Here is a 27,240-nt window from a genome sequence, read left to right as displayed (position 1 = left end):
ATTCCAAACAACTGAGTCACAAGGATGGAGGTGTGATGTGTGATTCAGATCAGCTATCTGTAGGACAGATGCACTTTGGCCCTCCCACTATTAAACCTCCCAGCAAAACCTCCCAGCACCAGGCACTGCATTGGAGTCAAGCCAACAGGGATAATATTTAACCAGACAGACCAAGAACTGCAGAGTTCTTGCTACGAGCAGATTTCCCTATAAACATTTTAATCTAGTCTTAAGTCTGTTAATGCTGTTGAGCCATTCAAGTCGGTTTTTGTAGCTTTGTATCACTGTAAGTTGCCCTGGGTGGGGTTTTGATTTTTGTTTTGGTAAACTGGAAAAATATGAAATATAAAGATATGGTAAGAGATGAAATACCATACAAATCATACAGAGCAGGCACTAATGTCCCATCCTGCTTCTCACTCATAAATTCACTCTTAGTCCCTCTGCTTGTCTTAGGCCTTGTAGGGCTGCTCTAAGCTACTTCCTCAGTCTCAGCTTGACCTCCAGCCTGCAAGAACAGACTAAACTGCAGGGCCCTACTACTACTACTACTACTACTACAAATATCTTCTTTATATATTCTTCTTTCTTTATATATATTTATCTAAGGCGTACCCGTCGCTCCACGACCACGAGAGATACCATTACCTCCCGAGGCTTCCTGGGACAGGACGCACTTCCGCCGGAAGGGCCTTCCAAAAAAAAGGCAGATTGGCTTCGTACCCGGAAATGCCCTTCGCCAGAGCACGAGCCCCGCCCCCTCCTCTGGGCCCTCAAGGGCGGGAGGCGGAGCCGGAGGCGTGCTGGATTGTTTTGTTTGAGAGCAACGCGCTGTGGTTGCTGGGGGTTGTAGTTGGGCGGCGGGGCGAAGTACGCGGCGGGTGGGGCGGGCGGACTCGCCCTCCCGTGGTGCCCCGCGCAGGAGCGGCCTGTGGGGCTCGCTGAGGAGGACCTCCTTTTGCCTCCGCCGTTGTCGCCGCTTGCTGGTCCGCCATGGGCTCCCTGCTCACCCGCCGCATCGCCGGTGTGGAGGATATCGACATCCAGGCTAACTCGGCCTACCGCTACCCGCCCAAGTCCGGTATGGCCAGGCCTCACGGCGCCCCTCCTCCCCCATCCCCCGCCCGGGCTAGGCGCCCCACCCCTTCCTCACCCCCACCAGCACTGGGTGCCCGCTAAGAGGACCCCTCCCCAATAGGCCCGACAGCCAGCCACTGACAGCAGCCCCCCTTCCAGCTTCCTCAAGATCCCCCCCATAGGTCCTTCAGCTATAGGTACTTCCATAGGTTTTTCACTAGGATCCCTCCCGCCCATAGGTACTTCAGCCCCTGGGCAACCTGGCAGGTGCTGCATGCAGCTCTCTCCCCGCCCCGCACCCACAACTAGTGTTATTTATCCTCTTTCTCTCTCTCTCTCACACACGCACAATTCCAGGATTTCCACCCTCCTCGAGTGCCCACCCCCGCCTCTACATCCTGGAAACCCCCCACCCATCAGGGGACTGCTGTCACCCTGATAGTTTTTCACCAGAGAGTGGTTTGTGGACATTTACTTGTTTATTTAAGAAATAGTATTATCCCCTCTCCCCTTTCCCCCCAATATAACTTGAATCAGATATTGTTTGTATTAACCATAAAAATACAACAGAACCAAAGAAAGCAAGAATAACATCCCATAAAAACAGCTGAAAGGGGGGGGGAATAAATAATACCCCCAGCTTCCACATAGCAACTACTGCCCCAACCCTGGGTAGTCCTCAATATCTGCATCCTTGCATTCTTTCTCCAGTCAGCCCCTGAATCCTCAATGGCTACTGCCAGGCTATCTTTTTCCTCCCCCTGCCCAGGTATTAATGCCTACCTGATGCCCCTCCTCCCCTGGGGGCAGGCACCTGTCAGATATCTGGGGGTGTGCTGGATGGTCACATTGCACAGTCTGAAATTTGGGGCTCTCTCTGTGGCACTTGGTCACTAATACTTGGGTTGCCCTCTTGGTATCCTTCCTGCCATGCAGCTGTTGGTCCCCAAGGCCAGCTCCGCAGTCCTCTTGGGATGTGCTTTTCCTCTGTTCCTCCCAGGGTTGCCAACTGCCTGAGCCAAGTCGTGGTGTCAGCTTGCACCAAGTTGGTCCGGTTGTGGTGTCAGTTGTGGTGTCGGTCTCCAACAGAAATAATCAATCTGCTTCTCCACCCCCCTCCGCTTCTCAGGATCCTTGAGGGCTCAGCCAACTGCTTGGGATCTCTAAACTCGAACCCCTGAGATTGCCTGGTTCAGCCTTTTGTACTAAACCTTTCTCCCTTATAAGGAAGAAAGCATTCTGTGTAAGAATGCTCTCCCCCCAAATAAAGAAATTACCCTGAAGAGGTGTGGAGGAAAAAGCACAGGAGGCATGTTTGGGGCTGCTTCTTGGGAACCCCTCCACTTCAGACAGGGGCTCCTCCAATCCTGTGTATCATCTGCTGCCCATACAGGCTAGGCTCTTCCCTACATGCCCCCTTTACTTATGCTAGCAGATGGAGATGTTAAAGCATTCTCCATTGGCTGCTCTTGGCTCCTGGTTATAATATTTGTGGTAGTCAATAAAAATGATACTCATCTCCTCATGAGGAAGGACTTCTGCAGTCCTGCCTCCCCGCCACCCCCAACAGTGTAAATGTGACAAGATTTGCACTGACTCCAGATCTTCAGATCCCAAGCTGAAGTGGCCCTGCAGCATCATGGTGTGGTTTTATCAGCATAGACTTTGTAGTGGCTCTATCTCTATATATCTTGGCATGCCCTGGGTGCTTTCCATGTGGTGTAGTGGTCAGCATGTTGGACTAGGACCATGGAGACCTGAGTTCCAATCCCTGTTGAGCCATGAACCTCAGTGATTCTGGGCCAGTCACTTCTCTCAGACTAACCTACCTCTCAGGGTTGTTGTGAGGATAAACACAGCTATGTACACTGCTCTGGGCACCTTGAAGGAAGAACGGGATATAAATGTAGTAAGTAAATATAAAATAAATTCTTTCTCTCCAGGGAACTACTTTGCCAGTCATTTCTTCATGGGAGGAGAGAAGTTTGACACACCACATCCCGAGGGGTACCTCTTTGGGGAGAACATGGACCTGAACTTCCTTGGCAACAGGCCTGTCCAGGCAAGTGCTGCTGACTGTGGTGCTCTTTGGTTGGAAACTGGATGAGGAGAGTTGGTCTTGTGATAGCAAGCATGAATTCTCCCCTTTGCTAAGCAGGGTCTGCCCTGGTTTGCCATTGAATGGCAGACTGCATGCATGAGCACTGAGATATTTCCCTTGGGGGTGGGGCCACTCTGGGAAGAGCACTTGCATGCAGAAGCTTCCAGGTTTCCTCCCTGGCATCTCCAGATAAGGCTGAGAGAAACTCCTGCCTGTAACCTTGGCGAAGCCACTGCCAGTCAGTATTGACAATACTGAGCTAGATGGACCAACGGTATGACTCGGTAGAAAACAGCTTCCTAAGTTCCTATGATGGTTGGCACCAGACTGAATAAGGGATAGAAGAAGAAAACACACACACACACACGACTTACATGATTTGCTTTTACATTTGTATTATTTTTATTTGAGGTGGAGCATGTTTTAAAAAACAACAACTTTCCCAGTTACAGATGCAATTGGATGTATACGATTCAGAAATGCAAGGTGACAGACAATGAATGATGTTGAGGGTGCGGAGAAGCCCTCCCAGCACTGTTGCAATTGGCACATCCTGTCTGTGGGCCTTTGGCTGCTTCTGGGGCTGGGCAGTTTCATCAATGCTTTCCTGACTGACTGATTGCTTGCTTGCTGCAGTGTTAAAAAGCACAAATCATAAAAAGCTACAAATTCAGTCACAACTAAGCAAAGCAAACAATAATGTGTTTTTACTTCTTCTACAGCCTTTTCAGAGCCGTATAGCTTTCTGTGATCTCTCCAAAAAGTAATTGACTAATACTGTTTGTTTTGGAAAACCAATGTTTTAAGTATTCTTTTCAGTTTGTATATACCCTATTGTGTTTCCGGTATTGCTATATCTTGACGTCTAATCAACCAGCTTTCATCCTTAGTATATTTGTGTTCTTCTGTCGTTTATCAACACAAATTTTAGCCATTGCAGTAATAAGGCAAATAATAAAATGATCCTCACACCTCACACTCTTCTATCTATATATTTTGCTAAGACATACCCGTGGTTAATCCCATGTGTGGCAGCTCTCATGAGAGTTCGCGAGCAGCTGCCAGATAGCAACGGGCACGGGCAGGAGGGAAGAAAATGGTGGTGGTGGCCGTGGCAGCCGGGCCAATGGGGGGGAAAGGTGGTGGTGGGTGGGAAGAAAACAACGGCAAGTGCGGGCAGGCGGAAGAAGGCGGGTAGGAAGAAAGCAATGGCATGGGGGGGAGTGATGGCGGCGAACTAGAGGTCCACCTGCTGTCCAAAAGGAAGGGTGGCACTCACTAGGGCCAAATGTGAAGCACGGGCGGTGGAGAGGATGGCGCAGCCTCCCTCTCTGGCACGCCTGCTGGCCAAACATCAGGTCCCTCTCCAGGCCTGCCTGCCGTCCAGATGGCAAACCAGAAGGGGCAGGAGAAAGCGGCACCCAAGGGGCTGAGTGGGGAGAGAGAACAAGGAAGAACTGATGCTCTGTGCCTGGTTCAGCCAGCACCTATCTATATAATTAATTCTCCAAGATGCGCTATGCGTGGGGATGTGGCAGAAAGGAGGCGATTGGCTGACAGAGAGCGCACGAGAGTTCCAGCATTGAAGCGGAGAGAAATAATGGCAGTAGCGAGGAGGCAGCCTGCGGGCAAAGCCCCGCTGACCTGAAGAAGTGGGCGGGTGGCAAAGCTCTGCTGGCCAGGAGGAAGCGGTGGCAGTAGGGAGAAATAATGGCCGCAGCGATGAGATGGGCAGATGGCGGGTGGTTGGTGAGCGAACCCCTGCCAGCTGGGAAGAGGAGGAGGAGGCGGTGGGACAGCCTGGCCCGCCTGCCAAGGTGATATGGCGGTGGCGGGCCCTGGCCTGGCCGCACGGAGGAAGTGGTGGCGGGCCAGCCTAGCCTGGCCGGCAGGAGGCAGCAACAGGATAGTGTGGCCTGGGGGCGGGCGGCGGGCGGGATGGTGACGGGCAGGGGGCGGGGAGAGCGGCCAGTCAGCTGGCCGGCCAGCCAGAAAGCCGGGCATGACGACGGGCGGCTGGGCCCAACTAGAGTCGCAGATGCTCTGTGCCCAGGCTCACTAGTTTTATTATTTATTTATTGTGCACCACCCCAAACATCCATCTCTAGGCAATTTACAACAACATAAAAACATTAAAACAGACATAAAGAAACGATTTAAAACCTTGTCTAGTTAAAAAGCTTGGGTCAAAAAATGGGTGTTTAAAGACTTCTTAAAAGTTGTCAGAGATGAGGAGGCTCTTATTTCAGCAGGGAGCACAGTCCAGAGTCTTGGGACGGCAACAGAGAAGGCCTGTCACTGTGTAGCCAGCCCCCAGACAAGCTGGTGGCAACTGCAGATGAACCTCTCTGAATATTGAGGATTTATCCAAATAAGACTATCTCTGGAATATCCAGTGATAAATACCATGTATTATTTCCAAGATCTCAGCTAAGGTGCTATATCAAAAAGTTGCTGGTCTTTCTTTCCAGTTTCCCTATGTAACCCCAGCGCCTCATGAGCCGGTGAAGACTTTGCGAAGCTTGGTGAATATCCGCAAAGACTCCCTTCGCTTGGTCAGGTACTTCAGACACAAACGACTGACTTGGTCTAGGCTGGAGCATTGGGAGGGGTTGGTGGCTCATGTGTGGATTGTGCTGTGTGTGGCTCAACGGCCTTCAAAGCCAGACTGGCTGAAGTAAGGATGGCAGCTTGGCATCCCGTCTCAGGGATGCTCACGGGTCCTTTTGCTGCACAGTTCCTTCATTTTTCTGCCTTTTGGGTTGCATTCCTTGCTGGGCTTTTCCCTCAGTGCTTGTGTTTTTCTCTTGGCTCTTGACTGCAGGGGCAAAGACTGCTCTAGACCCGGCCCCTTTGTGACTTGACCTGCTTCAGAGGGCTTTGTGGGGGTCGCGTGGTTTCAGTAAACCACAAGCCCAATATTGGAATGTGCCTTGAGGGAAGCGCCTTGTCCAGAATGAGCTAGATCTTTACAATCCACTTCAAAATCCCCCCTCTGGCTGCCCCACCTTCAGATGCCTGTCGGGGAGAGGGACTGTGTGCTCCTGGCTCTTTTGTGGCTGATTCAGGATGCACCAACATATTCAGGCCAAGACCTTTTTATTCTCCAGGGCTTTTTACTGAGTGATCTATGGCCTTTCTGCTTTTACCTCATTGGTTTATATTGGGATTTTTGAAACTACCCTTGAGGGCGTGTGTGCATGTGTTGGCATCTTTTTATTGCACACAGCTCTGGTTATTTTTTTTTATTAAAATGGAATTCTAGGCAGATTAGAACAATGGAAATGTGAGTTGAGGGGCTGGAGGCATCTCTGCAGATGAACAAGAGTGGGGGCGATGAGACAGCCATGCTGGGCCCAGACTCGGGTTGCCTGAACACACAGATCTTTGTGGGTAACTTAAAAACTGTGGCGGATAGTAAATCTATTGCCATGAGAGCTAGAAACTTGGTATTTGTGAAAGGGCAGGAAACAGGAACAGCCGAGAGAGCTTTTTGGAGTGCAGTTTTTGCACCATGAAGAAATTGTGGAGTGCTGAGTGGAGAGCCCACCTGTCAGGTCTCTGCTGATTCGGCCTTCCTCTGTGTAGGTACAAAGAAGATGCAGACAGCCCCACCGAGGAGAACGGAAAGCAGAAGGCCTTGTACAGCCTGGAGTTCACCTTTGATGCTGATGCACGTGTCGCAATCACCATCTACTGCCAGGCGACTGAGGAGTTTATCAGTGGCATGGTTGTGTGAGTGTCAGACAATCACCTTATTTCTCCTTTGGACCCCAGAAATAGCAGCCCCACCACGAGGCACATCCAGGAATTTTCTGCAAGTTGCACCCCTTCCTCGCATATTGAGCATCCTAAAGAAATATCCCGACAGGCTGCTGCTGCTGGTTGCAGGTGAGCTGCCTCCCGCTGATGCCTGCCTCTCTCCCCCCACTTGCAGCTACAGCACCAAGAACCCTTCTCTGCAGTCGGAGACGGTGCACTACAAGCGAGGGGTGAGCCAGCAGTTCTCCCTGCCCTCCTTCAAGATTGACTTCTCCGACTGGAAAGATGATGAGGTGACTCCTTCCTGCTCTTCTTGCCCCTCCCCAGGCCCACGAGATGCTGAGGAGCAGAACCGGGCCCCTGACTGGGCCACAGGGCTTAGGCGTGTGCTCTCCCCAGGCCTTCCTCAAGCAGTGGTTTTCTTTCCTGGCATTTGTGGGGCTTCAGAGCAGGAGCAGAATGAGAAGCTGCAGGGCATCATGGAAGGCCTAGAGAAAGGGGAAGGAAGAGGAGCTCTTGCTGGGCCCTCATTGGCCTTCTGAGGTCAGATTGAGCTCCCCGCCAGAAGGAAGAATGCCTCCCCGGCCAAACAAACAAAAACCGGGGCCACGACCACTTCTCCTTGCCCCTGCTAACTGGGCAAAGAGGCACCTTTTAAAAAGCGTGATCCTCTTTATTTAGCGGCGGGAGAGCAACTGGCCCTATCCAACCCCAGCACAGCATCCCTCCAGTGGCTGTTGCTGGTGTGTAACTTGGGTTTATTTTTTAGATTGGGAGCTCCTTGGGGACAGGGAGCCATTTTCTTTATCGATATCTATCTAAACCCCTTTGGAAACTTTTGTTGAAAAGCATTATATAAATATTTGTTGTAGTTTTAGTTTAATGAGGCTCCAGTGAACACCTTGGTCTTGGTCCCTTTGTGGTGATACTCTGCCCGGGGCTTTAGCCTGAGTGACAAACGTCTCTCCATGCTCTCCTCCTCCAGCTGAACTTTGATCTCGACCGGGGCGTATTTCCTGTGGTCATCCAGGCTGTGGTGGATGAAGGCGATGGTAAGAAACCTGCTTCTTCCATTGGTCCCAAGTCCCTTGGAGAAGGGAGCCCATGTTAAGCTGAGGGCAGAGGTGGAGGGAGGCCTTTTGCAGAGTAGCAGTGCTGCCAAGCCTGCTGAGGGGTGGCTGTGAATGCTGGGAGCTGCAGAGCAGATGTGGGGAGGGCAGTGGACTGTGTGGGCCAATGCCGCAAGGTGCTGGCACCTTCGTTCTTGAAAGCTTTTATGAGGAGCAGGGCTGGGCAGGGCCCGGCAGTCTTGTTCCCTGAAGTGGCTTTCTTACAAGGCAAGGCTACAACACCTGGCGCTTTTTAGTTTAGAAAACAGACGACTGCAGGGAGACATGATAGAGGTCTATAAAATCATGCATGGTGTGGAGAGAGAGAAATGTTTGTCCCTCTCACATAATACAAGAACCAGGGGTCATCCCATGAAACTGATTGCCAAGAAATTTAGGACCATCAAAAGGAAGGACGTTTTCACACAATGCATAACCAACCTATGGAATTCTCTGCCACCAGATGTGGTGACAGCCAACAGCCTGGATGGCTTTAAGAGGGGTTTGGATAAATTCATGGAGGACAGGTCTATCAACGGCCACTAGTCTGAGGGGTACAGGCCACCTTCAGCCTCAGAGGCAGACTGCCTCTGAGTACCAGTTTCAGGAGAGCAGCAGCAGGAGAGAAGGCGTGCCCTCAGCTCTTGCCTGTGAGCTTCTCAGAGGCATCTGGTGGGCTACTGTGTGAAGCAAGATCCTGGACTAGATGGGCCTCCTTGGGCCTGATCCAGCAGGGCTGTTCCTATGGCTGTGTATCCTAGTGGCCACAGAGAATAAGAAGGTGCACCTTCCGGATCGTGTGCGTGATCTGCACATGGCACCCTCTGCACATGGTCCCATCCCAGGCTCCTTGGGCTGCCAGAAGAAAACCCTTTTTGTGTGTGAACTGAATGGGGAAAGATGGCTGCTTCCAACAGCATCTAGTCAGTGTGTGGCACCAGGTGGGGGTGCTCCACCATGTCACGTCCCCCCTGGCTGGCAGCTGCTTCACTGGTGCCCTCGAAACCTCTGCTGGGCTCCTGGCCCGACTCTCACGGCCTTGTGATTTCCTCCTAGTGGTCGTGGAAGTGACTGGCCATGCCCACATCCTCCTGGCTGCCTTTGAAAAGGTAAGAGAAGCCCCGGCGGTGTGTTGGGTGGGCATCTGCCAAGGGCTCCCCTCCACCTGCTGGGTGCTGGCCAGAGGGCCAAGGGTGGCCCTGCCTGTGACTCCCTGGCCAGGATGCCTGCTGCTCCTCTGCCCTCCTCTTAACCTGGGACAGTAGCGACACGCCAAGTATGCATTGGCCAGCATCTGCAGTAATCCTCGCCGAGGATGGCGTGTGTGTTTTCCTTAGCCAGCAGCTTGGCCTGTCCTTATCGCTTCTGAGTGTTTCCCCGCGGCTCAGCTGATTGCGTCTCCTGTGTCTCTTTCTCTTGTCAGCATGTTGACGGCAGCTTCTCAGTCAAGCCTCTGAAGCAGAAGCAAATTGTAAGTCCTGTTTGTAACACAGAGGCTGGGGAGAGGTGCTGGGTGCAAAGGCTGGGATTTGCCTGCCGCCTTCCCCCTTCCGGAAACAACTGGCTGGTTGCCCTGCCCGTAAGCCCTTGGCAACGGGACCTAGTTCTTGGCAAGAGGCCTTTCTGCATGGAAGTAGCCTCTGGTGCAGGGGTGCCCAGCCTTGGCTCCCTGGATGTTTATGGGACTTCACTTCCCGTCATCCTCAGCCACCAAGGCTAGTGGCTGCTGTGGATGATGGGGGTTGTAGTCCAGCAGCGTCTGGAGACCCATGGTTAGCCGCGCTGCACTTTGCATGAGGTGATGTGGCTGAGGTACTGGCGTGCCCTTTAAAGCCGCCAACCTGGTCCCCCCTGAACCTGGCCCCTCCCCTTCACTTCTGGCCTGGCTTGCCTAGCCAGGCAGGCGGTCCGAGTCCAAGGGCAGTGTCACAGCTGTGTTCTGCACTGCGCCCAGCTACCGAGGACTCCCCAGTCACATTTGGTGGTAAGAGCAGTCGGCGCTGCCTCTGTCCTGCTTTCCCACAGGTGGACCGGGTCAGTTACCTGCTCCAGGAGATCTATGGCATTGAGAACAAGAACAACCAGGAGACCAAGGTGAAGGGGGGCCCATGGTGGGTGGGGGAGGGCTCAGGGCAACTGGGGGCTGGGAGAGATGAGCGCCAGGAGTGGGGGAGCCCCTCACAGACCCTCCCCACAAATGTGGTGGATGGGGGGCGGGGGGCAATGAAGCAAACATGGTGGGCAGAACTGCAGCCACAGAGGCACAAGCATGGTGGGAGGGAAAGAGGCAGCAGCTCAGCAGGCAGCCTTCTGGTGTGCAGGCGCTCAGTGTGTTCCCTGCTCAGCCATGGTGCTCCCCAGGACCAGGCAGAAAGGAGACTGGGTGTATTGGTTGACCTTGGGATGGTTTGCAGGAGACTGGCAAGCATTTTTGATGCCCACTTCCATTACCATGACACAGAAAGGCTTCCCCCAACTCCCCAGTTAGGCTACTGAAGCATAGGAAGCTGCTGGATACCGAGTAAGGACTTTGGTCCATCTAGCTCAGTATTGTCAACCCAGACTGGCAGCAGCTTCTCCAAGGAGAGAAGAGCTGGTCTTGTGGTCGCAAGCATGACTCGTCCCTGTAGCTAAGCAGGGTCCACCCTGGTTGCATATGAAAGGGAGAGTAGATGTATGAGCACTGGAAGATCTTCCCCTCTGTAGGGGATGGAGCCACTCTGGGAAGTCCAGAAGGTTCCAAGTTCCCTTCCTGGCAGCATCTGCAAGGTAGGGCTGAGAGAGATTCCTGCCTGCAACCTTGGAGAAGCCACTGCCAGTCTGTGAAGACAATACTGAGCTAGATGGACCTATGTCCTGACTCAGTATGTGGCAGCTTCCTATGTTCCTAAGGTTGCAGGCATGAATCTCTGTCAGCCCTGTCTTGGAGATGTTGTCAGGGAGGGAACTTGGAACCTTCGGCATGCAAGCCTGCAGAGCAGCTCCATCTCACAGTGCTCACACATGTAGTCTCCCATTCATATGCAACCAGGGCAGACCCTGCTTAGCTAAGGGGACAAGTCACGCTTGCTACCACAAGACCAGCTCTCCTCCTCCATAGACCAAGGAAGCCTGGGAGAAAACTAGGAGTGGGTTTTCCTATGGAAGGACTCTGAGCTTGGTGCTGGTGAGCTAAGCCCATGTGTGGGCTTAGAGGCAGCCACCCTCCCCGTGACTCTGATTAGTGGGCCTGGGGGAGGGGTGCTCATCAAGAACCCAAACCAGCCTGAAGCCTGCCCGCCCAGTTCCGTGTTGACGGTCTGAACCCTCCCGCAGCCCTGCGACGATGAGAACAGCGACAACAGCAACGAGTGTGTGGTGTGCCTCTCAGACCTGCGGGACACCCTCATCCTGCCCTGCAGACACCTCTGCCTTTGCAACTCCTGTGCGGACACCCTGCGCTACCAGGCCAACAACTGCCCCATCTGCCGCTTGCGTGAGTCAGCTGCGTTGGTGTACGGGGTGGGGTGGGGGGCATGCGGGCCCAGAGGTTGACTTGCCAAGTAGGGAGGCCACAGTCTCGTCACTACCGCGGGGACAACCTTGTCTCCTGTACCTGTTTATCCGATGTCGGGCCGGGCCAAAGAACGAGGCCTTTGATGCTGGTCTGAAGTGGGGGGCAGGCTTGAGAGGTTTTTTGTGTGTGTGTGAGTGAGAGAGAGAGAGAGAGAGAGAGACGGGGGGGAAGTTAGAGGTGACCACTTCTCGTGATGTATCCCCTCGTAGCATTCCGAGCCCTGCTGCAGATCCGAGCAGTGAGGAAGAAGCCGGGAGCTCTGTCGCCCATCTCCTTCAGCCCTGTCTTGGCACAGACCCTGGACCACGATGAGCACTCGGTGAGGAACTGCCCCAGCCGGGCATCACACAGCCACCTTCTGGCTACACTTGGTGCCCCCACCCTAGCTAGACAATCTGCCCAGCCCAGCTGCTCTTCCCCTTTGACACCTCCTGATCTTTTTTCCTGAGAGTCACCTGACTCCTTTGGCCTCCATTCACTCCTCCTGTAATATGGGGAGGGTACTGACCCCTCTCTTACAAATGTTGTTCTGTATTAGACAGCACTAGCCTGGTGTCTAATATAGGCCACTTCCAGCCTTAGAAGCAAAATGTCTCTAAATACCCGTTGCAGGGGAGCAGCAGCAGCAGGAGAGAGGGCATGCCCTCACCTTGCCTGTGGGCTCCCCAGAGGCATCTGGTGGCCCACTGTGGAAAACGGGATGCTGGACTAGATAGGCCTTACCTGATCCAGCAGGGCTGTTCTGTTCTTATGTAAAGATGGCAAGGTGAAACAGAAATGGGTGAAAAGGAAGGACAAATTATTAGGAACTAGCTGGGCCAGGCGCAGAGCAGGCGCCTCCCCCGCTGTCGCTGTTTTGTCACCTGCCCATTGCCGCCACCTCCCCCCCCATTTCTGCCTTGTTCTTGCCCCGCCCACCCGCTGCCGCTGCCTCCTGCCTGCCTGTTGCTGTCGCTTCCTTCCCCCATCCTCGTCCCTGCTGCCTCCTTCCACCCGGCACCGCCACCGTTTTCTCGGCGCTATTTTTCCTCCCCGCCCCAGCAGGCCGGCTACTCCGCCATTTTTTCCCTTCCCACCCGTCCTGTGGCTAGCCTATCAGGCAGCTCTCCAAACTCTCGCGAGAGCTGCCACACATGGGATTAGCCAATGGTATGCCTCAGAGAATTAAATATATCGATAGAAGATATCCATTTTTATCCAGAGAGTTCAATATGAGATGCCCTAAGCACTAAAATCAACCCTCCACCCCCAACATGCCTCTGTCACTCTGATCCTGTGAACGAGGAGGCTCAGTTTCTTTGGGGGGAAGAGGGTGGTGTGTGAGAGCGGGAGAGCAGAGGCAAAAGGCAACTCAAGTGCCGGATGAACTGATCGAGAATGAAGGGTAGCCATGCTGCATTGGAGACCTGTTCTGTTGCTTCCTTCCACAGTGCTCAGACAACATTCCTCCGGGCTACGAGCCTATCTCCCTGCTGGAGGCTCTGAACGGCTTGCGTTCCATCTCGCCCTCCATCCCTTCAGCTCCCCTCTATGATGAAATCACCTACACAGGTGTGCTGGATGGGCTTCCTCCCTCCAACAGACCCTTGATGGGGCTTGACCGGGCCGTTGAGAGCAGCCATCAGAAAAGCAAGCGCAGCAAGTCTCCAGACAGGTTAGCCGTGGGGTTGGCTAGGGCACAGGTGTGATGCTGTGCAGGGCTCTTGGCACCCTCCCTCCCTCCCTCGCCACTGTGGGAAACAGAAGGCTGGACCTGTGGAAGGGCCCTGGGTTTCTGCAGGGCTGAATTTAAGCCAGATCTCAGCCCTGGAGCGTGTGTATGTGGAAAGCAGGGAGAGGAGAGCCTTGCAGTGTGTGCAGAGAGGCCAGTGGATCATCCTTTCTGGGTCCCAGAGTTGAGAGGCTTGGGGAGGCTTCCCAGCAGGGCTGAGTGCCTCTTTCCTTAGAAACCACCCCCTCAACTAAGTGATGGCAGGTCTGCATGTAACGGCACGCTCTCTCTCTCGCTCTTTCTCTCTCCCTCCCTCTCCACAGCACTCTGCGCTCTCCCTCTTCACCCATCCATGAAGAGGATGAGGAAAAGCTCTCAGACGCCTCGGACTTGCAGCCCCCACTCTGTGGGACAGAACTGGTTCTGCGAGAGGCCAGCTCCCCAGAGGTAAATCTCTCCCCATCCCTGACCTGCGAAGTGTCTCTTCCAAGACCAGCAGGCTTGTCTTCCTGGGCGGGTCTTCCTGTGGACGCAGAATTGATGAGCCACCTCCCAGTGGGCAGGCGGACCATCTGGCTGCCCCAGAAAAAGGTGGAGGGGGTGCCCTCTGATGCCAGTTGGTCACTGGATAGCAGATTCTGTGCCTGCTAGAACAAGAAGCAGAAACCATAGGTAGCCATGTTGGCCTTTTGGGGGTGGGTGGGGAATGCCTTTTATTAGGACCAACTAAAGAAATAATAAATTACAAAGTAATCAGCTTTGAGTTCTCTAGAACTCTTTCTTGGGCTGCATGTTAAGTAAAATAGTGTGTGTATGTGAGGAGGGTGGGATATTTAGAAGAAGCTCAATAGCTTCCCAACTACTTTGAATTTGTTTTTCTTGGCCTTGATAAAGGTATTGCCCTACTTTTAGACAACAGGACATAGTAGTGCCTGACTGAGTCAGCAGGTGGAGTGTTTGGGCCACGGCTAGTCCACCTCTCCCTGCCAAGGCAAACTTTTCATTCATGCCAGGCTGTGAAGGAACCTCTTGGACAAGCCAGGCTTCACCCATTGGTCTTGCTTGCTCCACTGGATCCAAGTTTCCAGGCCAGGTCAGCTGCACTGGGCAGGGGGAGATGAGCCATCCTGGGCTGTATTTATTCTTATTTATTTGCTTTTTATTTCCTGCTCTTCCTCCAAGGAGCCCAGAGTGGTGTACTACATACTTAAGTTTTCTCCTCACAACAACCCTGTGAAGTAGGTTAGGCTGAGAGAGAAGTGACTGGCCCAGAGTCACCCAGCTAGTGTCATGGCTGAATGGGGATTTGAACTTGGGTCTCCCTGGTTCTAGTCCAGCACTCTAACCACTACACCACGTCGACACGTATCCAGCCCCAGCACAGCGTCCCTCCAGCGACTGTTCCTGGGGTCTGCTTTGTGTGTCTTTTTAGACTGTATTTTAATTTCCCTATGTCCTCTTTTGAGAATGGGGGAGGTAGCACCCCCCCATTGCTCAGGGAGTGCTCCACAGGGCTTCAGGCTGGGTGGGGGCTTCTCTCTTCCTCCTGAATAGTCCCCCGCCCACAGTAAAACACCATAGCTTGAGGAGGTCCTGAGTCTTTGCAGGGCATGCAGAGCGAGTGGGTTGTTCCCCATTTGCACAAGTCTAATGATGGCAGACCGTTGTGATCAGCAGAGATGAGAACTCTTTTCTCTTCTTCCGTCTTCCCAGAGCTTGGCTGTGGAAGAGGTGGAGGAGGTCTCCTCACTTCAGCAAGGTAAGCGCTGGCGAGACCTGGCATGGCGCTGCTTGCCTGTGGTGGTGGGGCCTGGCACTGGCCAGGAACATCCCTGGCACCACAGCCCACTTCCCTTCCATGGGCTGGGCTGGACTTGGGCGTACATTTTGGTTGGAAGTAGAGGTGGAGTCCCAGTCCTTGGGAGGAGGCCCTTCAACCTTTGGGGTGGGAGAGCAGAGTGTCGTGATTGGGGCTGGCCCAGACGACAGGAGCCAGAGCTGCGCCTAGCGAGCAAGGCCCGGGAATGGAGGGGCACAGCTCAGTCTTGTGGCAGAGTCACAGTGCCAGCAAAAGCCAGGACCCTTTGGGGTTGCCCCAGGAGATGGAGCGGTGCTGAGCGATTCCCCTGCCCTGTCCCAGGTAGCCAGCCTCCCTCCGCTGAGGACATCCTGCAGGAGAGCAGCGGGGCCTCCGAGTCCCGGAGCCTTCCCAAAGTGGAGAGCGAGCTGCCGGCCGACGTGTACCTGCCAGGTAACGGCAGAAAGAAGTCTCTCGAGGGCCTGGCTTGGGATGGCAGAAGCTGGCCTGGCGCTTCCTGTCCCTCTGGCTCCCCCAACTCCCTACCGCAGGGGGCTCCATCTGCTAGCGCAAAGGTGGGGATGGGCGGCCCAGTGTGGCTTGTGGCAGTGCCTGGCTGATCCCTTCAGTTGGAGGCAGCTGGCCCCTGTCTGGTGTGGGCAGTGGGGAAGAGGGCCCCAGCCAGGCGACGGGGAGGGAGGGGCTCTGGACGCTTGAGGAGGGGCTGCCCACGGCGGAAGAGGCCCTTCATGCTGTGTTGTGAGCCACCCAGAGAACCACTTCTTAGGGGGTGGCTAACAAAGTGTATTGCCGTTGTTATCAGGGGCGAGATGAGGCCAATCCCCTCTCCAGAAAGGGTCAGGGTGGGGAGGATTGGGCCCTTTGCTGCCAGAGGGGTGCCCTGCCTTCCAGGGCCACCCAGGGTCTTCCTGCGGCACAGCGAGGCAGCGTCCATCCGTTCTGACCACTGTCTTCCTCCTTTCTGTCTGCCCCACCCCACCCCGCCTGGGCAGCCCTCGGCCCCGACTCCTGCTCTATTGGGATAGAGGAGTAAGCTGGTACGTCTGCGCTTTCCTTCCTGTGCGTTGGCAGGGGCCTCTCTGAGAGGGGCGGGTGGGGAAGGGCAGGCAGAACTGGGGGCAGGGAGGAGGAGAGGGGCATGTGTGGGGAAGGCCCAGGATGGGCGGGCCAGCCCCTTCCAGCCCTCTGGGGCTTGGCTTGCTGCAGTGGGGCAGCGTCACTTTCCCCCCCACCAAGGACCCACCACCACCACCACCACCTGCTTGGCAGCCTCTTTCTGCAGTCAGACACGCCTGTCCCGACACACACACACACACACCCCTCGGTTAGCTGCACTGCAGGCTCCTGCTGGGGGGGTGGCAGCGTTGGCTTCCCTGGGGGTCCCACAACTTCCCAGAGCCTCTGACCGCCTCTCTCCCCTCCTCCAGGGTTTTCCGACTTCGCCACCGGCAGCATCCAGAGCAGTGGGACCGGCCGTTCGGGGCGGCCGCAGCAGCAGCAGCAGCAGCCCTTCCTCTTCAGCCAGCCTCCTCTCTGCATGGACGCTGGGGAGGGGCCCCCCTGAGCGCCTGGCTCAGGCCCGGAGTCGCAGCCCAGGGCCTCCCCCCCCCACCGTGTGCTCTCCTGGGCCGCCTGCCTGCAGGATCCCGTGACCCGCCCCCACCCCGGAAGGATTCTTGATGGGCCACCGCTTCGCCCACTGTGCCAGACAGACATTGTTCCTTCTCCCTTGGGCCCTGCCTCCGCCCAGCTCGCCCGCCCCCAAGGAGGGGCTCTTTGGACAGGCATGCATGTTCTCACCCCTCCCTCGCCTGTCCGCACTTGGGAGCAGGGGCAAGAGTGGTGGAAGGGCCCACCCCCTTCCCCGCTCCTTTGTAAATATCTGCTGGCCCTCTGGCCTTCCATATAAACACTCTCCTCCTCCTCCTCCTCCCTTGCCTGGCTGCTTTGCTGTGGCAGCTCCACCCCACGGAGGGCTCCTCTCCTGCAGCTGCCCCTGCAGAAAGGAGTGGGGTGGGGTGGGGGAACTTGGGCCTCCTCTGCAAGAAAGCTGGGGTGGGGTGGGTTCGAGGGGGGCAGCTAGAGAGCAGGCCCGGCCCCCTCGCCGTGTGTGTGGTGGGGTGGCCTGCTTGATGAGCTGCCTCCAGCTCCTCTCCAAGTGCCCGAGGGCCAGTGGAGCTGGGCTTGCCCCGGCCACCTTGTGTGGCTGACAGCCAGGTGCCCCGGGGTGCTGCCTGGTTTCCTGCAAAGAGCTCCTGCCCTTTTGTGGAGGGCAGCGTGGGCCAGGGCCTCGTGGCTGGGGAAGGGGAACTTGTCTGAGCTCAGGCAGTGGGGCTGGGAGGAGCTGGACCAGGAGCTGGACCAGCGAGAGCCACCGCCCACCTTGCCTGGCCCCTGCTTCCCCGTGCCTTGCTCCTGCTTCCCCCAGAGGGCAGGGACTCTCCCTCCGGGTCCCCTGTTCCCTCTTGGCTTCCCTGTTCCCTCCTCTTCTGTGGTGCCAGATTTTCTTTCTCACAAGAAGGCAGAGCTGATCTCTGGCTCAGCCTCTGTGGTGTGTCTTGTTCTCCCTTGTGCAGAGCCTCTCCTGGGTTGGCCCCTTTCTCCAGCCGTGGGTGGGGGGAGGGCCTGCAGGCTGCTCTGGAGACTCCTCCTTCCTCGGAGGGCCAGCTCTGGCTTCTGGAAGCTGCCTTCGGGCCCTTGGAGTGGCTTGTGCCAGTTTCCTTCTGCCATCAGTGGGGGCAGATCAGCCTTGACTCTAGCCTTGGGGCTACCAAGTGTAAGAGCCAGGAGGACCCCAGTTCGAGTCTTGCCTCGGCTGCAGGCCCGCCCCCAGGTGGCAGGCACCCCCCTTCTTCTCTCAAAGCCCCCTTCCCCTTTCCAGGGGGGAGAGGATTATATACTGACCTACCTGACAAGGTGGTGCCATGATTATCGTGGTGGTGATTCTGTGTGGAGTGCTTTGAACAGTGGAAATGCACTACATAAATGCTGAGTATGACGATGCTGCTGGCTCCAGGCTGTTCTTCCTCTTCCCAGCTGTGGGTCAGGGCTTGGCTCGAGTGAGCTGCTGGCCCCTTGACATAGCCGCCAGATCCCTGGGCTGAGAGCCAGGCCCTGCAGTGGCCACCTGCTGCCATGCGGCTTCTGAACTGGGAGGGCGAGTCTTGGCTGGCCACCCTTCACTTCCATGCAGCTAGCAGAGGGGAACTTCCTGGTGGGCTGTGCCTTCAAGGGGTGCTGGGCAGAGCCACTCGGCAGGCAGGCAGGGAAGAGAGTGAGCTCCTGCCAGCCCATCAGGGGCTCCTTCATGCCCCTGGCAGGCTGATGATGAAATCACCCTTGGTCCACCTAGTTCAGTTCACTGACCAGCAGCGACTTCTCCAAGGTTTCCGGCCAAAGACTCTCCCTGTCCTACCTGACGGTGCAGTCAGGGAGTGAACCTGGAACCTTCTACATGCAACACAGATGCTCGGCCACTGAACTTTGGCTCCATCCCCTAAGGGACCTCTGATCACACTTGCATGTAGTCTCCCATCCAAATGCAAACCATGGTGGCCCTTGCTTAGCAAAGGGGGCATTTCATGCTCATCATCACAAGAGCAGCTTTCCTTGCTTCTGTTCTCTCTCTGCCCCAGTCCCTAGATCTGCCCACCTGCCCTTTGTTTGGCAGGTACACAGGACAGGCTGTTCCTCTCCAAAGGCTGGCCGTTGGCTGGAACAATCACCTGGCTGGCCTTGGAGTGTTGGCCCTCATGGCTTCTCTTTGTCTCCAGGGGTCCGGAGAAGCATCAGGCAGCCGGGCAAGGCAAGTCCAGGCTTGTCTGGCCTATGACTCTGTCTCTTGGGGACAGCAACTGCTCTCTGTGCCCTGCATGGCACACAGAGAAGACCCTGCTTCTTGCAGAGTGCTGAACTTCCACACAGAGATTACTAACAGTCCCTTGTTAGCAGGGATGTCTCTTATTTCAGCTCAAAGCTGCCTGTCCCTTATGGGATGCCAGTTGTCCCTTATTTTCAGCTAACGGGAAGGACCCATGACTTGGATCAAACCACTAATAATGAATGAGCTCCATCTCCTTTCCCTTCTGCCTCCTTACCAGAGTATCTTGTGGTTCTGGTGGGCTGCAGGCTCAAGGCTGCCGCGAGTCCCACACTGGGGACATTAACAAAAACACGAACAGCCCTCAATGATTGGCTGCCTTTGCATTATCCAGGTATCGGGATTGTGAAAATCATGCAAGTGGTGACTACTAGAAAATGGCATCACGCCCAGTTTGGCTAACCATGATTATATCAAAAAGCAGAGGAGAAGCCATTGACGCTGTAACGTACACTGTAGTTTCAGATGAAAGTGGTAAAAGCACACACAGCACTTGGGCTACAGCTACTCACACAGTTCTTGCCTCGTGTCCCTTATTGAGGCAGTGAGATGTTGGCAACCCTATTCAGCACATACAGAACCAGTATTCCCACCTTCCAGCTGGATCTCTTTTTCTTTGGGTAATGAACCATAGAAAAACTGCTGAAGTAGAGGCAAGTGGGGGGGGGAGCTATTCCAGTGGGCGACTCAGAGCTCATCTGCCACACTTCTGCCTTGGCTGGCCTAGTCTGGGCTGCCATGTACGAGATTATTTCTTGCGGCTCTTGTTTGTGCGTGCTGAGCATGTTGGGGGGGGGGGGCCTTCCTAGGGCAAGGAGGGCAAGGTAGACTCTCCTATTTAAAGAACAAAAACCACACACACACAAACTCTGTTCAGACAAAATTCTTTGTATATATTTACTTCCATCGCCAACTAAGCTTCCAGAATCCAGAAGTGTAAAGAAATGGAGGTGTGGTGTTTGTTTTTTGAGGGGGCGAAGGCATGGCTGTATGCGGAAGAGGGGAGGGGCCCCAACAGACGACGAGAGACCAGGAGTGCCCCCTGAGACAACTGGAAGCCCCGCCTGGCCCTTGTTAGCGTCTGGCAGACCCAGCTTTTGCACCTCCAGGAATGAGACGTTTTGCTGTCTTTTCAGCCAAAGCTGCAGCTCTCCGGGGACCACAGCTGCTGGCATCATCCTTGGGAAGGCAGGTGTGGAGCAGCTGCAGGGCAACCTGGGAAGAGCTCGCCTAGGACGACTGCTGGGGCCCCTGGCCTCTCCCTCCCTGGCTTCTAGAGGCCAGAGTCCTGCTGGTGCCTCCTGGCGATGTTGCATCTTCTGAGGTCTCTGGTGAGGGGAGAGGCCGGCCCAAGGAGCTCACACTTCCCACGGCTGCACCTCGGCCAAAAGGCTCTCGGAGAAGCAGGCCCCCTCCTCAAAAGGCCAGGAGGGGCCCAGGGCAGGCTCTGCGGCTGCTTCCTCCCCCCACGGCTGGGGCAGAGTCAGGTCCTCCACCAGGGTGGCCATGGGGCTGGTGCTCAGGGCACGGAGAGGCTGGCTCTGGCTTTGAGAAGTGAGCTCCTCTTCTGCAGCCAAGGAGCCGAGGGCGGTGCTGAGCTCCAAGTCATCGTCAAAGGTGCCAGCGGGGCCAGCCAAGCTCTCCTCCAGCACCGAGGCCCAGGTGAGGGCCCCTGGCAGAGTGGCAGCGCCACCTCCAGCAGGTGCCAGAGGTGAGGGGGGGCCAGTCCAAGGGGCTCTGCTGGCCCAGGGGGCAGGCGGTGGCTTGCAGCGGCCCAGGCGGTGTGGCACGGCTGTCCGGTCCTGCCGTGGGGGGCCGTGCCCTGCCCCTCGGGGGGAGCCCGGCTCAGTCTTCAAAGCAGAGAAGGGCTGCATCAACGGACTGCAAGCGGAGGGCAGGGCTGGCGTCCGTCTCCGCCGGAGCACCCCGTTGACAAACCTGTCTGCGTACTGGGGGTCAATCTGCCAGAAGCCGCCCTTGCCGGGTTCGTCCTTCAGCCGCGGCACTTTCTGGAAACACTTGTTCAGGGAGAGGTTGTGGCGGATAGAGTTCTGCGGCAGAGACGAGAGGGGGCATGAAGGGGGGGGAGAGGTGCTGGGGGGCCCCTGCTTGGGGAAGGGGAGTTCAGACGACAGAAGCAGAAAGGGGGGCAGGGGGAGGGCGATTCCCACCCAGCTGAGCAGGGAGAGAAAACGCCCTCTGGAATGAAAGCCAAGGAGGAAGCATCCTCTGTTCCATCCCCAGGGGGGAGTTGTAACAGCCCACCCAGCTTGTCTCTAGGGGTGGCAGCCCCAGATGCCCAGAGGAAAGGGGCAAAGAAGAAGCACACTGCCCCCCACCAGGACCCCCTTGCTCTCTGCGCCCCTCAAGGGCCCTTCCCAACAGAGGCTGCAGCTCACCTGCCAGCTGGGCTCCGCATAGCGATAGTAGCAGAAGTTCTCCGTGATCCAGGTGTAAATGGCAGAGAGGGTCAGCCTGGCCTCCTTGCTGGATCGCATGGCCATGCAGATGAGGGTGGCGTAGGAGTAAGGGGGCTTCACCCGGCTGTCGGTCTTGTAGTCCACCGCGCCCGAGGCCAGGGGCTGCAGGGCGCTGGTGCTGGAGGAGGTGGGCTTGCCCATGCTGGGAGGCATCCCTTTGGTGGCGGTGTCCCCCGCGGGGGGGCTGGCTGGGGCCTCGGAGCCCCGCAGGGGCCTCTGGGGGCTAAGCTGGCTGGCGGCGGCAGCTGGCTTTTCTGGGTCACCGGTGAGGAAGGAGAACTCCTGGAGCCACTGGAGGTTGGTGAGGCTGTCGTCCAGCATCCCAGCCCCAGTGGCAGGGTTGAGGGCTTTCCAAGGCAGCCAGGCGGAGGGAGAGTTGTGGACGGACATCCTCTGCTGTTGCCAGTCCCCACGCGGCTTGGCTTTCTCTTGCTCCAAGGCAAAGGAGTGGCAGTGGAGTTCAGTGGGTGGGGAAGGAGGAGACCAAGTTAACCATCCAGGGCACGGGCTGGAGACAAAGGACAAGCTGCTGCCTCCCCCAGGACTGGATTTGGTTACACGGGCTCTGCTCGCCAGGGGCTCACGGCAGCCCTGTGCATTTGGGAAGCCAGCTCCCCGGGGAGCAGCGATCCTGTTTCCGAGGGTGTCCAGGTGGCAGCAATCAAGGGTTCATATTTACCCTCATTATGGTAGTGCCTGGCTAAGCCGATCCGGCTGCAACCTGAGACAGCCTGGGGGGAACCCACAGCTTCTGCAGAGAGGCCAGCCAGCAGCAAGGCCTCTTTGTGAAAGCTAACCCTGCCTTGAAGCATCTTCCTCCCTCCCATGAATCCACAGGAAAGTCTGGAGTACAATTTTCAATCTTAGGTAAAGGTAAAGTTGTGCCGTCGAGTCGGTGTCGACTCCTGGCACCCACAGAGCCCTGTGGTTGTCCTTGGTAGAATACAGGAGGGGTTTACCATTGCCTTCTCCCGCACAGTAGGAGACGATGCCTTTCAGCATCTTCCTATATCGCTTCTGCCTGATATAGGTGTTTCCCATAATCTGGGGAAAATACCAGTGGGGATTAGAACCAACAGCCTCTTGCTCCCTAGGCCCGTTACCTCCCTGCTGTGCCATTAGGTGGCTATTCAAGCTTAGGACTCTAGGGTTAAATAAAGATCCTCCTTTGGTGTGCTTTTGCTGCCACCTGTGGGCAGATGTGCACATCCTTAAGAGCATAGGAAGGAACCTAGGGCGTTGCCTGACACTGGTCCATCTGACTTGGACTAGCAGTGACCATCTGACTCCGGACGGCTGGCGGCAGGATCTAACCTAGGCTGCCTTCCCCAGCCAGTGAAAGGAGGAGTGGCCGAGCTGCCTCTTTGCTGCCAGCAGAGCGCAGACTATTCAGGCTGCTCCTCTGGCACTTCCACTGGCTTCTAGGGACTCCCCTCCTGCCAGCCGATTCCCTCCCAAGCCTCTCCAGGTGCTGACACCCTCCCAGGGCTGACTTGGAAAGAGGAAACGTCCTGCTTCCTCCTGCCCAGCTTTTCTCCTCCAAACAGAAGGAAGTAATTGCCCTCTGCCTCCAGTCAAGCTGACACTGGCAGAGATTTGAAGCCAGGAGGTTGCAGAAGAAGCCTAACCCTAACCTCCAGGTTCAGAGGCAGCCGGCTACCTCTGAAGGACGATAGGCATCAGCCCTCTTGCGCATGTGTTTGGCCACTCTGGAACAAGGAGGATGCTGGACTGGATGGCCCCCACCTTGGTCTGATCCAGCAGAGTTCCTCTGCGGTCCCAGGCCAAGAAGTGCGTCCGGATGAGGCTTGCCTCCCAGTAAGAACGCTGCCGGCCTCATCCGATGCATTAGCGCCATGTGGATGCGCGCCCGCTGGGTAAGTGCACAAGATCGTTGCCTTTTTGGGCTGGTTTGGACGCACGCTCCCCGAAAGGCTGCAGCCAACCAAGCGCTTCCTCCCGGTTCTCGCCGGGCTTTGACTGCTGGGAGTTTTCTGCCTGTGGAGCAGCTGCGGCAGATGGGCGACCCTGGCTTCGTAGCGATTCTGCTCCCTCGCCCCAGACAGGTATATAGGCCGGCTGCGGGCCCTATCGCCGAAGGAGAGGCGACACGCCCAGGGCCACCCTCGCTCTCTCCCTTCCCCACCTTGCGGCCGAACTGCTGGGATTGCGGACTCCATTTCCCAAGATGCTCAGCGGCGGCTGCGAGAAGACGCCTTGGGACGGCTCTACCCAGCTCCGCCCCCAACCAGTCATGAGGCAGAGCTACTATGAAGGGAGGCGCGACTCCATTGGCCAGCTTGCCTGCCTGTCTTTCAACGCGTTATGCGATTGGTCGGCCGTTGAGTGCTCCGAGCGACGATTGGCCGTGGCGGCGGGTTCGCGCTCTTCTCGAGCGGTTGTCGGCGATGGCGGCGCAGGCGTTGAGGGGCAGGGCTCCTGCCCCCCCTCCCCCCATCGCTGCCGCCTGTGTGGGGAAGGGAATGGGCGTGCTGGGCGGGCGGCCCGTCGCCACCGCTGCTTTGTCGGTAGGCCTACAGACTCTGGGCGTGCCGGGCGTGCCGGAGCTGAAGCCGTTGACCCGCTCCGAGGCACTCCGTCTCGGGCCCGGCTGGAGCCACTCCTGCCACGCCATGCTCTTCGCGCCCAATCCGGGGATGCTCTTCGGTCGCATCCCGCTACGCTACGCCATCCTGGTAAGAGGGCGTGGCACTTGTGGGAAGGGGCGTCGCGTCGCGGTGAAGGGGGGGGGAGCCGCGGTGTGGGCGGGGCATCGAGGGGGGAATGGGCGGGACCTCAAGGAGTGGGCGGGGCGATGGTGAGGGGCGGGGCGTGGTTGGGGCACAGGTAGAGACGGGAAAGGGGTGGGGAATGGCGCAGCAGCAAGTTGGAAAGGTGGGGGGGGAGGGGTGCGGTTTGATCCTAAAGGTGCTGGATAGATTAATGGATGGCTTGTTCGGGATTGCCTGACGCGTCTTGAGCAGTGGATGCTCTTATTCAGAGGCAAATGCATTTCTGATATTTTTCTGGATATCCTATGGATACCCAGAATGGTATGGATACCCAGCTGGTGTGGGATACAATCCCCAGGAAGATGCTCGCAATACCTCAGGCAATCTGTCTATCTTCTATCTATCTATATAATTCTCTCAGACATACCCATGTGCCATGTGTGGCAGCTCTCGGGAGAGTTTGCAAGCAAGCAGCCAGGAGGGGCGGGGGAAAGCAATGTGGGCAGGATGGTGGCGGGGGAGAAAACGGGGGGCTGAGAATGGGGGGATAGCCGAGAGGGAGGGGGAAAGGAGCAGGGAGAACGAGGAGACGCAGATGCTCTATGCCCAGGCCAGCTAGTATTGAATAAACTATTAATGAATCTATCCAGCACCTTTGGGATTTCTCCTCCCTCCACTTTTCTTTCTGTCCAGGCAGAAAGTAGAGACCCACTTCCCTGCCTGGGGATGGGGCCCATAGTTCTGTGGCAGAGCCACTGCTTTGCACACAGCAGGTCGCACCTTCAGTCCCTGGCAGCATCTCCAGACAGGGCTGAGAAAAACCTTTCTGTTCCTGAAGCCCCAGAGAAGCCACTGCCAGTCAGTATGGAAACTGCTGAGCCAGCTGGACCAGTGGTTGGACTCAGTAGGCAGCAACATCCTATGTAGCTGACAGGTATATATTTGAAAGGAGCAGCGACTCCTAAGGTGCTTTCCCTCTCTCTCTCCTTCCTTCCAGGCCACATTGGGGCAAGGCCTTTACATTCAGAGCCCTCTTACTCTTAAGGAGCAGGCAGTACCCATGCACGAAGAATGTGTCAGTGCTCTGAGATGGCCTAGGAAGGGACTCAGTTTCCAGCACGCTTCTTGCCCTAGTTCTTGAGGAAGGAGCACAGGCTTGACTGGAAACCAGGTCCCTGCCGATCTCCCACCCCGGCCTCGCCTAGTCTGGCCTCTTGGCCGGTCTCCATTAACGTGATGCGCCTCTATTGCAGATGCAGATGCGGTTTGACGGCCAGCTAGGCTTCCCTGGGGGGTTCGTGGATCGGCGATTCTGGTCCCTGGAGGATGGTCTGAATCGGGTGCTGGGCTTGGGGTTGGGCGGGGTGCGCCTGACGGATGCCAACTACCTGATCTCACACGTCACCGAGGGCCCCCACCGCGTGGTGGCGCACTTCTACGTCAAGCAGCTGACCTTGCAGGAGCTGCACGCCATCGAGATCAGCGCGGTTCATTCTCGGGACCATGGGCTGGAGGTGGGGCTTCTGGGTGTGGTGGGATGGGGTTGTGGGGTGGAGAGCAGGGCAGCTTCAGTGTCCCTAACCAGCCCTCCTGCCTGGGCAGCGGTGTGTTTCACCTGGACCTTTGGCATGTGCCGCACCAGGGGTTGAACTGGGTCCCAGCATGTGGGCACTGCCAGCAGTTGGTACTGCTCTCCTCAGGCTAGATGGCCTCCGCTGGGGAAGAGGCATTTCCTCAATCTTCCAAGCTGGTAGAGAAGCCCTAGACTGCAGGGTAGGGTGGGCAGTGCAGAGAGAAGAGGACCCCTTGCTGGCCATCCTTGGTGAAATGCATGCTGGGGATCAGAGCTTGGGCTCCATGAAGAGCAAGGAGGGGTTCTCTAGCAGGGGGTAATGATCTAGGTCCCAAGCAGGGGCAGAGCACAGGAACCCTTGGGCAGTTGTTGAGGTCCACCTGCAAAAGGGAAATAGTTGGGTGGGGAGGCAAGAGCATCATAGGGTGACGGAGCCCTGATGTGTGCTGCTCTTGCAGGTGATGGGGACTGTGCGGGTGCCACTGTACACCCAGAAGGACCGTGTGGGCGGGCTGCCCGCCTTCCTGAGGAATTCCTTTGTCAACACCGCCAAGTTCCAGCTGCTTTATGCCCTGAAGGTCTTGAACATGGTGCCTGTGGAGAAGCTGGCCGAGGCTGTGGCCGCCACACAGAAACTCAAAACGCCTGCCCCGGAAACAGCAGTAGCCGCCTCCGCCCCAGCAGTGCCTCCTACCACCTTCTGAGTCGAGGGCAGGGCCACTTTCGCCATGAAGGAGCCAGCCCAGGCCCCAAGGAAGAATCCCCACCTGACCCAGCACTGCCTCAGCCACAGGAGCTGCTTGGGGCAGTTCCAGGATGGACTTGCTGGGCCTCCTTCCCACTGCCGAAGGGGCTCTGGCTGTGGGAAACCCTGCTTTGGAAGGTTCTCATCCAAGGAGGCCTTTCAGAGCCTGGTATGCCAGCAAGCAAGCGTGTGTATCTGTGTGGTGGCTGCCGACTGAAAAACGAGGCTTGTGATCCAGCTGCAGCCACGCAGAGGTCAGCCGGGCCTGTGATTTGTCTGGAGAAGCTGTGACATGCAGAGGGAGTCCTGCCTGGACACTGAAAGGAAGGAAGGAAGCTGTGTGGAGGTCCCTGGGTGTGCAGAGGCTCCTCTGTCAAGGGGGACATTACGGGGCAGCTTCCTTCTTGACATTGAGCAGAACCCCTGTGGGGCTTGTCCTGCTGCAAATGGAAGCAGGGCAGGCAGGGAAGACTGGAAGAATAAACCATGTTGTTGTGTGTCTTGAGGACTAGTCTCATTCCTAGTCAGCCGTGGAACCCACATGGGAAAGCCGGTTAAGGTTAGATATTGACATGAGTGGGGAAGCAGAGACGGTTGTTTCCCCCCACATCTCCATGCATAGGGAATTTGGTGCTGCTGAGATCTGCATGAATATCCTGGATTGGACCAGCAGTCTCTCACACCTGGGAGCATCT

The 27,240-nt window shown here is 56.4% G+C and overlaps 3 protein-coding genes across 4 annotated transcripts; 2 read left to right on the top strand and 1 right to left on the bottom strand.

The window, feature by feature from the left end:
- Positions 1-795: 795 nt before the first annotated feature.
- Positions 796-18,138, top strand: MGRN1 (mahogunin ring finger 1). Of its 2 annotated transcripts, XM_053276855.1 has the most exons (17): positions 797-1,081; positions 3,021-3,139; positions 5,650-5,738; positions 6,767-6,913; positions 7,116-7,233; positions 7,926-7,992; positions 9,106-9,158; positions 9,473-9,520; positions 10,075-10,143; positions 11,365-11,524; positions 11,815-11,924; positions 13,036-13,259; positions 13,640-13,763; positions 15,030-15,075; positions 15,457-15,567; positions 16,128-16,172; positions 16,563-16,701. In XM_053276855.1, exons 1-16 carry the CDS (start codon positions 994-996, stop codon positions 16,166-16,168), a joined length of 1,614 nt encoding a protein of 537 aa, XP_053132830.1. In that variant the 5' UTR covers positions 797-993; the 3' UTR covers positions 16,169-16,172; positions 16,563-16,701. The 2 variants fall into 2 exon arrangements, with proteins under 2 accessions (XP_053132829.1, XP_053132830.1); XM_053276854.1 differs by lacking the exon at positions 16,128-16,172 and having other exon boundaries at positions 796-1,081; positions 16,563-18,138.
- A 1,749-nt stretch (positions 18,139-19,887) lies between these two features.
- On the bottom strand, positions 19,888-23,377 carry LOC128336388 (forkhead box protein J1-B-like). The gene is made up of 2 exons (XM_053275915.1): positions 21,415-23,377; positions 19,888-21,066 (listed from the first exon to the last, which is right to left on the bottom strand). The coding sequence occupies exons 1-2, from the start codon at positions 21,883-21,885 to the stop codon at positions 20,374-20,376; spliced, it is 1,164 nt and encodes a 387-aa protein (XP_053131890.1). The 5' UTR covers positions 21,886-23,377; the 3' UTR covers positions 19,888-20,373.
- A 277-nt stretch (positions 23,378-23,654) lies between these two features.
- On the top strand, positions 23,655-27,050 carry NUDT16L1 (nudix hydrolase 16 like 1). Its single transcript, XM_053275916.1, has 3 exons — positions 23,655-24,191; positions 25,481-25,741; positions 26,259-27,050. Exons 1-3 carry the CDS (start codon positions 23,766-23,768, stop codon positions 26,502-26,504), a joined length of 933 nt encoding a protein of 310 aa, XP_053131891.1. The 5' UTR covers positions 23,655-23,765; the 3' UTR covers positions 26,505-27,050.
- Positions 27,051-27,240: the final 190 nt, after the last annotated feature.

The sequence above is a fragment of the Hemicordylus capensis genome, chromosome 13 (assembly GCF_027244095.1).
Source record: "Hemicordylus capensis ecotype Gifberg chromosome 13, rHemCap1.1.pri, whole genome shotgun sequence".
NCBI classification, from domain to species: Eukaryota; Metazoa; Chordata; class Lepidosauria; order Squamata; family Cordylidae; genus Hemicordylus; species Hemicordylus capensis.
Note: the sequence above shows the minus strand (reverse complement) of the source record. Positions and strands in the feature narration are given on the sequence as shown.